This window comes from Sus scrofa, chromosome 3 (genome assembly GCF_054392235.1).
Source record: "Sus scrofa isolate SSC_HxYL_T2T_F1_AM1 chromosome 3, Sscrofa_HxYL_maternal_Yorkshire_Landrace_v2.0, whole genome shotgun sequence".
NCBI classification, from domain to species: domain Eukaryota; kingdom Metazoa; phylum Chordata; class Mammalia; order Artiodactyla; family Suidae; genus Sus; species Sus scrofa.
In genome coordinates, this window is record NC_139385.1 from 107,638,216 (window position 1) to 107,648,418 (window position 10,203).

Sequence of the window (10,203 nt, forward strand, 5' to 3'; positions counted from 1 at the left end):
GGATCCGGCTTTGCTGTGAGCTGTGGTGTAGGTCACAGACACGGCTGGGATCCCACGTTGCTGTGGCTCTGGCGTAGGCCGGTGGCTACAGCTCCAATTAGACCCCTAGCCTGGGAACCTCCATATGCTGTGGGTGCGGCCCTAAAAAGACAAAAAAAAAATGCAATCTTTTCCCATCCAAGTTCACAGACACCTTAAATGCTGTGCATTGGCCCCATTAGTTTGCATTTTCACAGTGACTCACTACTTAAAGGCGGGATCTTAGCCTGACATCCTCCTGCCCCACACTTAGTGCCCAGCCCACTGCCAGACACTCAAGAAAATGTGTGCGAAATCCAGTCCAATCCTTCTCAGCCCTTCCCTCACCTGCGCGTTATGGGTAGCACACCGTGTCTGTGCTTAGTCTGAAAGCACAGGCTCTTCATAGAGGGGCTTTATTTTCATTTGAATACGTCTGGAAGCAGAGGGCGATGTTAGATAACAGGCCCGGTGACAGCTGAGGGGAGACCTGTTTGGCGGCAGGAAACGTTCAACTAACAGTTCATCCTTATGAAAATATCCGCCTTCTGACACCAACTAGCCAGGGAGACGCAGGAGGGGGCCCTGGGAAATGAATCTCCATTGCAGAATGAGCCAGTTATTTCAATGAGGTGCTTTCCCTTCTGCCCGGGCCATCCCTGAAATAAAATGCCTTTCCCGTGTGGTTGCTGCCGCGGGGGGTGGGCTTCGGCCTTGCGCGGAGTTCAATTGTGCCGGCATCGATTAGCCCGCCTGGCACAGCCTCGGGTCCCCTTCCTCCCTTTGGCTCCTGCCACAGGGCGGTCAGTGCATCAGCAGTAACCCAGCAGGTATATGGCTCAGAGCAGCAGCATAGGATAGTGGTTACATGCCCAAACTCGGCCACCACCACCAGACCTTGGTTCAACTCGCTCCTCCTCCGCCACTTTACTGATTTAACCTTTTTTTGTTTTGTTTCGGCTTTTTAGGGCCGCACCCCCGCAAATGGAGGTTCCCAGGTTAGCAGTCTAATCGGAGCTACAGCTGCCGGCCTATGCCACAGCCACAGCATCCCTGGATTCGAGACGCGTCTGCGACCTACACCACAGCTAACGACAACGAGGTATCCTTAACCCACTGAGAGAGGACAGGGATCCAACCTATTACCTCATGGTTCCTAGTCAGATTCGTTTCCGCTGCGCCAGGATGGGAACTCCTGATTAAACCTTTCCAGTATGCACTTTATTATCTGTAAAATGGGCCTATTAATAGTATCCACCTCAAAGAGTTATCAGGAAATTCAAGGAAATCCTGCTTCTAAGGCCCCCTGCTTAGTCTGAATATAGTAGCATTCAATAAAAGTTCTCTAGTGGCCCAGTGGTTAAGGATCAGGCATTGTCACTGCAGCAGCTTTGAGTTGCTGCTGGGCTGGGGTTCGATCCCTGGCCCAAGAAGTTCTGCATGCTGCAGTCAGGGGGAAAAAAAGGGGAGAGAGATAATGATTTTTTCTAATCTTTTTTTTTTTTTCCAAGCTTCTTCTGGGACAAGGCACCATGCTGGGTACTGGACTATTCCCATGGCCAGAGATGGCCAAGGGCTGCAAAGGAAAAATTATTCAATCCAGTTAATTTTCAACAGCTGTGGGTTTGGTGGAGGGGCGTTCTGGGGAAGTTGCTCATATTCACTAAAGGCTGAAAAGTGGTAGCTGCTCTGATAAGAAGGGAGACCCCTTCTAATGTGCTGCAAGGTGGGGTGGGCTAGTGCAAAGATTCTTCCATCCAGTCTTTTGCTTGTGGCTGTGAAAGGAGACAAAAGCTTTGTCCTTGACCCCCAACGGGTGCTAGAAACTTCAGGGAAGCACCAGCCTTGGTGTTGGGCTGTGCCCTTGCAGCCCTTCCCTTGTACATGCCACAGATCCAGGCATAAGCCCAGGGATGTGAGGTCCTGTAATACAAAGCCACCTCTTGTGGGTCAGTGCGTATGAGCATTTTCTTGGAGCGAGGTTTCCAGTGGGGTCTCTGACCCCCAAAGTTAAAAACCACTGCTCTGGAGTTCCCGTCATGGCTCAGCGGTTAATGAACCCGACTAGTGTCCATGAGGATGAAGGATCAATCCCTGGCCTTGCTCAGTGGGTTAAGGATCTGGCGTTGCTGTGGCTGTGGTGTAGGCCAGTGGCTTCAGCTCTGATTCGACCCCTAGCCTGGGAAACTTCATATGCCACAGGTGCGGCCCAAAGAGACCAAAAACAAAACAACAACAAAAACCACTGCTCTTCAGGTTAGCTTCATCCCATTTTGCACAGTTCTCAGACTATACTCCGAGCACCAATCCCCTCTCTGCAACAAGACTGCATTTGCCATCCCTGGTTCTCGCCAACAGGGCCATGTATACTGATGGGTTCTGTATATTTCTACCTATTTTGCCTTTTCCCAGAAATCTCACCTTCTCACTTTGGAGAACCGGAGGGATATAGGTGATGACCACCAATCCTGGAAGACCTTCCCCGGTGTGGCCAAAACAGGTTGGGAAGGCAGCCTTCATGCAGCACTCAGCCCTGCTCTCATCCAGCGAGACTTCGTGAGTCTGACCCGCTCATGCCTCTCTCTCCCTCCTAAGTCTCCCTGTTGTTCAAAGCCCAGATTCAGACCACCTTTTCGAAGGAGCCTCCCTTGCCCACCCAGACACACACTGTTTTCTCCTGCTTGACTTCCCAGCCCCAGTCATGGTGCTAAGTTAGTGGGGAGTGTGTGGTCTTGAAATCGTCTGCTTCACACAGATGGATTCTGTTGCCCAGCTAGTCTGTACGCTCCAGAGGGCAGAACAGTGTCTTTCTCATTCCTCCCCCTCATAGAGTCTAGCAGAGCTGGACATGGAGAAGCACTTTAAATGGTTCTTAGGGAAGTTCCCATTGTGACTCAGTGGTAACGAACCCGACTATGATCCATGAGGATGTGGGTTCGATACCTGGCCCAGCTGAGGGAGTTAAAGATCCTGCATTGCTGTGAGCTGTAGTGTAGGTTGTAGATGCAGCTGGAATCTGGCATTGCTGTGGCTGTGGCTGTGGCATAGGCCAGCAGCTGCAACTATAATTCAGCCTGTAGCCTGGGAACTTCCATGTGCAGCGGGTGTGACCCTTAAAAAAAAAAAAACAAAAACTTTTTGGATCTGATACCTGAGGAAAATAAGTATATTTGTTTCATTGACCAGAATGGAATGGGATTGAATCGAATTGAATCGCTGGTAGGGCATTGTCCGTATTGACGTAGGTGACATCTGATCTTTTCAGATTAAATATGAGTCAGAGAAAAAGCTAGTGGAAACTACAGATTCCTTAAGAATCGCCTCATCCCTAGCCATGTGTTAAGTAGCCACAAAGTTTATAATGCATTGAGAGTACAAATTTTTCCAATTAAAAATGCTTGCCGTTCAGAAGGGGAAAAGCTCAGTAACCGAATGTAATTATGTTTTCTAGTTTCTACTTGTACTCCTCTGACCACCTAAGTCTTCTTATTCCCAAACCCCAAATCATGAGTCAACTCTCATAGAGGGCAGGTTTGGGGGGGTGGGCAGAGGTGTAAAGTCCACTGAGAGTGCAGTGGTCCCCATGATTTCAGGAACTATTTCCTCATGTGAGCGTGAATGTGTGTATTCATCATTACCTATGAATATATGTGCACTTGTGTGTGTCCATATGTGTATGTCAGGGACAGGTGTTTGCCTCTGTACACATTTATTTATATGTGTGTGTGCACATTCCTGTTTGATTTTGTGTGCATGTGTGAGTTCCTCCACATACCCTTTGAACAAGAACCCTAAATTAAAGTCTTGCTGAGGCTGTAAAATGTGTTGTTTAATCATCTTTGTGGGCTTAATTGAAGCCACTGGACTTGTACGTACCTTCTCTGAACCTCAGTGACACCATCTGCAAAGTGGAGCCGTTAATGATGCCCAGCTCATGGAGGTGTTTTGAAGTTATGTGAGAGAGCACAGTGCTGGCACTCAGGCCGTCAGTAAATTCTTCCTATGATTACTGTTGCTACTCCAGAGAAACTAAAGGCAGTAAGGCTCATGATTTATAGTATGGATTTTGGTATTAAAAACTGAAATTTGGAGTTCCTGTTATGGCTCAGTGGGTTAAGAACCCAACTAGTATCCGTAAGGATGCAGGTTCAATCAGGCGTTGCCACAAGCTGCAGCGTAGGTCACAGGCGTGGCTCAGATCTGGTGTTGCTGTGGCTGTGGTGTAGGCCCGCAGCTGTAGCTCTGATTCGACCTCTAGCCTGGGAACTTCCATAGGCCAACGGTTCGGCCCTAAAAAGAAAGAAAAAGAACTGAGATTTCAGAGGCTCCTTACCAGCTGTATGACCTTGGATAAGCTCCCAGTGGTTAGAGTTCCCTGCAGGTGTCAGGAGGACAGGTCTAGGCTTTAGGAAAAGCCATCTCTGCCCTCCTCAGGTTTCAGCCTCCAGGACCTGGATCCTAACTCCTCCTCTGTACATGCTGGTAATACCCATTTTATAGGATTATGGTACCCACTATACATTAGCGTACTGCTTTGCATATAGAAGATTCTCTATGAGTGGAAGGAATCTGAACAGATACTCCTGGCTCAATGTCAAGGTGCAGGGGGCTGATGAGGAAGGCATTAGGGAGGGGAAGGGAGTTGTTCCGTTTACTCTAGGTCATAGCACACAATGCACAGCCGCCCACAGAGCTTTCGGTGTAAGTTCTGCCTTGTCCTCCACGCTGAGAGCAAACGCAACAGAGGAAGAAGACTTGGTCTCTACTCCAAAGGAACATGCCATGTCACACCCGTATGCAGCCATCTTTTGCTTTGAGAATTGTCCTAATGAGACCAAAATCCTGGAAACACCATACGATAATGCAAAATGTTATGGCAGCTCAAGTTCTCCTGTTCCTTCCAACGGGGACCCAGCCTTTTCACATGCTTAGTTCATTTACTCTTCACCAATCCCTGGAAGTAAAGGTGTTGGTTAAACCTACTTTTTATTCTCCCTAGACTGGGAAACTGACTCCCGTGTCCTTGGTCACACTGTTGCTAAGTGGCAGAGACAGGATTTAGCCCAGATAGCCTGACACCAAAGCCCACACTCCCTCCGAGGCTGCTGTGGCTGCTGAACTGCAGAGACCTAGGGAGTCTCACGTATACAAGTTCCTGACTTTCCACCTGCTCCAGAACCTCCTGTCACACACCTGAGCTTTTCCCAAGGTGCCTAGCCCAGGTCTGGGAAACAAGAGAGGCTTGATAATATTTGTTACCGCGAAATTAAATCTGCCTTTTGACACTTAAGTCAGGTGTTTTCTGAAATCACACTAATCATATGCAATTGCGCAAACACACTATCCCATCCTAAGGACAACAGCCCCAACTACTGAGCACCTATTGTCAACCAGATGTTTTGCAAACTTTTTCTCTAATCCCCAGTGCAACTGTATTCAGGAAGCAATTTTTGAATGCTTATTGTGTGCCTGGCACTGGGTTATTATCCTCATTTTACACATGAGCAAAATAAGGTTGCAGGATTGAATGGCTTAGTAAAATGGTGAGTCTGGATCGAGGACCCAGGACGGTCTGCTTGCAAAGCCCACGTCCTCAGACCTGCCCAGCCTATCTTTCCCCATATGTGACCATTTACTAACAGTGCAACTGTATTAGAATGGTGGGAACAAAGATGGTAATTGCCAGAAGGCCAACCACACCTGTCATCACAAACTAGAAGGCCATGGTGCTACCAGAGGACAGCTATTTGAGGCTGACATTGACCTGGTCCCTCTGCAGCAGCCTTGTGCACAGGTTTCCCTGAGCTATGTGCCTTCCCGGGCAGGGCTGTATCTTGTTTCTCTCTACTTTATTAAAGCATTCTCATAGCACTGTGCATAAATTAATTAGCACACATTCTTCTATAAGAAACAGTCCCTGGATTTTAGCCTTAATTCACAGAGACAACAAAATCAAGTATTAGATTTCCAAGCTAAGAACAATCTTGGCTTTCTCCAGGTTCCCTTTTAAAATGCAGAAGTTGGTGGAAACCCCCATGTGGCTGCCTCCAGTGGCAGGTGGGCGTGCCCTCTAGCCCAGGCGCAACCCCAGTCTGGAAAGCCAAGAGCAGTCACCAGCCAGGGGAAAGGGGTATCACTGATGAGTGGGACTGATGCATTGTAATTAATGGTAATAAAAATAGATACTGCAGGAGAGAGAAGTGCCAAGCCAGGAATCCCTACTCCTGGATAGAATTTCTCACAGGTAATGGAAAGAAGGCCGGGGGGGGGGGGGGAGTCACTTCTTACAGGAAACCTGATCTACACGTTGCCTACAGAGGATTTTTGTAAAGTAACTAAGGAATTGCAACTAAAGACAGCGGGCCCACAAAAATTAGAAGAACTCTACTTAGAAAACTTTCTTTCCGGCAGCCCAAGGGATCCTGGTAATGCTATAGGCAGTTAGATTTGGGATTTCTAAGAGCAGTGCCATCTGTCTACTATAGCTTCTATGTAGCCCTATGGAGACTCCAGCTCCTAGTACTTCTGGTTGGAGGAAACCATCACAGCTCTCTGAGACTTCCCCTGCAAAGAAAGGAGAGTAAGAAAGGGGCTGGGAGCAAAGTACAGGAAGAAAAGTGGAGGAAGAAGGCCATTCTCCTATTGGCCTGGTACTTCCCAGTTGTTGCTGTCAGTCAAATCCCATTGGTCCTTCAGGCATCCATTCAAACATTTCCTGGGCGCCCACTGTGTGCCAGGCAGATCCAGAGTCTCCAGGAGGGACACGCGAGGGTGGAAAGCCGGTGACTGTCCCCCAAGGCTCGTGGGACCAGATTCCAGCAACCTAGTGCATCTCGGGGCGGGTGTGTGTCTGTCTCCAAGGGAGCGCGCTGCACGGACGCGCCCCACTTCCCATGCCCTCCATGCCAGCGCGTCTAGCTTGTCAGGGCTGGGGCTGGTGAGCAGGAAGAAACCCGCGGGCCCTCCAGGCGCCGTCTCCTGCTCCGCTAGAGGCCCCGGGAAACCGTGCACCGACCCACCGAGCCGGGCTCTGGGGCCTGCTGCGTGGGGGCGCTCGCGGGCAGACCGGGCCGAACGCAGGGCTGGGGCGCACAGGCCCTCTGCGGGCCCGCGGAAAAAACCCGGTGACGGATTTTGGCGGCTTCCTGACCCCAAAGCCGCGCCCTCTAACTTCCAACCCCTTCCCAGGCGTAGGGGCCCGGGTGCCCTGCCAGCCCAGGAGTAGGAAGGGCTCCCGGACCGAGTCTTGACCGCGGGCGGGGACCGAAGGCTGCTAGCCCGGCCGGGCGTCGTAAGCAGGCGGGCAGCGGCGCCCTGGGCCTGGGGGACCGGTCTCAGGTCCCGCTCGGTCCTGGCGCCTCCCCAGGCCGATCCCCCGGTTTACTGGCTTCCAGACGGGCCCCGAGCCTTAGTTCTCGCCCCTTTCGTTTGAACAAGATCTCCCGTGAGCCCGTGGCCTCCAAACCGTTTGCTCGTGAGAGCGCTCCAGGCCGCCGCGTGGGTCGAGAGCAAAAGGCCGGCTGGGCGGAAGGGCAGCGGCGGCCCCGGGGGACTCTGCTGCCCCGGCCCTTAGGGGCCTGGGGCCCTGCCAGCCACGTGCGGTGCGGGCGACGGCCGGTTTCGCGCCGTTTCACGAGGGCAGCTGTCCGGTGCCCAGTGCCCTGCATCCCCTCCCGTGCTCGGGACGCCGCGGGGACTGTCTTCAGAAAAGGAGACTCCTGTGAGTGGAATTCCCGCTCCCTGACCTGCCAACACAGAAAAGTGGGGACGTTGAAATGCCAGGGGGTGGCGGAGGGCCCGCGGAGCCCGCTTTCAACGAAATGCGCGAGGCCTAAACAGGAGGCCGAGTCGAGGCGAGTGTGCTGGGGAACAGGGCTTTCTAGTCGCGGCCGGCCCACCCCAAGCTCTAGGTGGATGTCCCCTGCTTCCTACCCGAGGCTGAGACGCCCCTGAACTCCAAGCCTGGGACGCAGAGCCGCGGAGGAGTGTTTGAGGCAGGCAGCGCAGGACCAGGGTCTGGCCAGCGGAATTCTATAGCCTTTTTAGGCTGGAAAAATACAGATGAAAAGAAAAGAAAAGCAAAGAAAAGCTCTGGTTCTCTGATTTGGCACCGAGGCCCCACCCACTTCCCTGCTGGCGTTAGAAATAGCGGGCTAGTAGCTCTTCTCCTCAGCACCCCCTTCTTTACAAAAAGCCTCAACCGAAAGCCAGGGAAGCCCTTGGGAGGTTGGTTCGCTGCTTTCTCCCTTTCTCCAAAAGTGCTGGGAGTGGGCCATGTGCCAACCCTGGGATGGGCAATGGGTGCCACCTGTGGGGGCCCTGAGCTTTGCTCTGGAGTGCTGTCCACCCAGCACCAGACACAAAGGCCCCAGACTGTCCTTGACCAAGAGTCAGGAGCAAAGGCCTTTGGTCATTGTGGGTCCATTAAAAAACACTCCTCCTCCTCCACCCAGCTGCTGCCTTCCACAGAGTCTATCCCTGCCCATCTTGAAGGTGAAAGGACCCTCCAATAAGGCCCAGATTTCCACAGGTCCACAAAACTTTTCTCCTCCCCAGCTGTGGGGCTTCTCCTATTTGTGCAGTCCTCCTGAGCATGTCTTAGGGGAGGGAGAGATCACATATTCCATAGATTCCATAGACTGAGTGAGGTAGACCCAAAGTGTCTGGCACCCGCAGGCCTCTTCAGCAGCAGCTCTGAGCCCTGGACCCTGGAGCTGCGATTGCCTTAGGGTCAGGCTGGCAACTATCAAATCTTTGGGGACTTGAACACCTCCCAGGTGCTCTGTCCTGTGGCAAATACCATCAGGAAGGGGGCTAGGCAGGGAGGGGGCTGCAGAATCTAAAGAGACCTTAGCTGTGCTTGGAGCCTTTTTTAAGGCAGGCACTCAGCTGCCTCTTGGGGCAAGAAGTTCTAGTCCAGACTTGCTAGAACCAATTTCCTGCAAATATGGGCGAAGGGGAGAACTAGCGGCATATGGACACACACCTACGTGTTGGGTAATGGCGTTACAGGTCCTCTGTGCTTGCTCTGTAATGACTTTTCATATGGCACACACTTCGTTATCCAAGATGGCAGGTGCCACGTGCATTCTCCTGGCAGGTCTGACTCTTGGGCTAGGCACCCAGAGGCCACAAAGAGGGCAACACTAGAAGAGATAGTCTTAAGTTCCAGAAAATCTACCTGAGCTGAACGTGGGCAAGACCCAGTCCTGAAGGAAGTTCAATCTTGAAGCTAAGGGTCCAGGGAGGGGCATATTCCAGGTGGAAGCTGTGGCCAAGTTTTCAAAGTTTACCCACTTTTTCAAGGTTAGTATTCTTAGACCTACTCCAGCAATAGGGACCTGAAAGGTCACACAGGCCTCATCTAATAGTAGAGAGAATGAGAGCAGACAATAAACTAGCCCAAAGTCTTACACCAGAAAGGTACAGCCCAGGCCCACTCACCTGCACAGACCACGGTGTTCCCCACTACTGCCTAATCATGCCAAGGCCACAAGCTGAGACCTGCCTGCCAATCCTTAACTGTATGGCTGAGGAAGACATCTTGGAAAGAGTGGGTTGCCCTTTCTTTTTTTTTTTTTTTTTTTTTTTTTTTGGTCTTTTTGCTTTTTCTAGGGCCGCTCCCTTGGCATGTGGAGATTCCCAGGCTAGGGGTCTAATGGGAACCGAAGCCACCAGCCTACGCCAGAGCCACAGCAATGCAGGATCTGAGCCGCGTCTACGATGTTAACCGTTGAGCCAGGGTTGCCCTTTCTTGGGACTAGCAAGGTGGACTCTGAAGCTCAATGTGGCCAGGGGTAAATACTTCCCCATGTCTTCCAGAGTCCTCTAAGACCAAGGAAACCCTGTGTGGCAGCACACAGGACTCTGGATAAAGCGGCCTGGACACAGCAGGGATCAAAGTCAAAACTTGACCTCAGGGCTCTGGACCCCCATTCCAGTGCTCCTAGCACAAGCTTGTGAGTACATTTTAAAAGGGAGGAACCAAGAAGTGTGGCCTAGACACAGACTGCACTGTCCTAAGCTGAAGGCAGAGCCGAGGCCTTGTTTTGGCTTGGGTCTTGACACCTGGAGCCAGAGAGGCCCCAGCCTGCAACAGCTCTGAGCCAAGAGGGGAAACAACAGGAGGCGGAAAGGACCAGTCCGGGAAGGAGCTAACCCCGGGGATTTTCAAACCCGTAGAAA

At 51.7% G+C, this 10,203-nt stretch overlaps 1 protein-coding gene and 1 long non-coding RNA gene across 2 annotated transcripts in view; both read left to right on the forward strand.

Moving 5' to 3' along the window:
- LOC146404836 (uncharacterized) overlaps positions 1 to 8,106 on the forward strand; it is a 259,354-nt gene extending 251,248 nt beyond the window's left edge. Inside the window, exon 3 of the mRNA XM_085019400.1 lies at positions 2,431 to 8,106. Coding sequence (XP_084875526.1) covers positions 2,431 to 2,703 — 273 coding nt within the window. The 3' untranslated portion in view covers positions 2,704 to 8,106. The remainder of the gene's footprint in view (positions 1 to 2,430) is intronic.
- Positions 1 to 10,203, forward strand: part of LOC146404833 (uncharacterized) — a 1,439,763-nt gene that overhangs the window by 686,428 nt on the left and 743,132 nt on the right. The gene's annotated exons all lie outside the window — the stretch shown is intronic.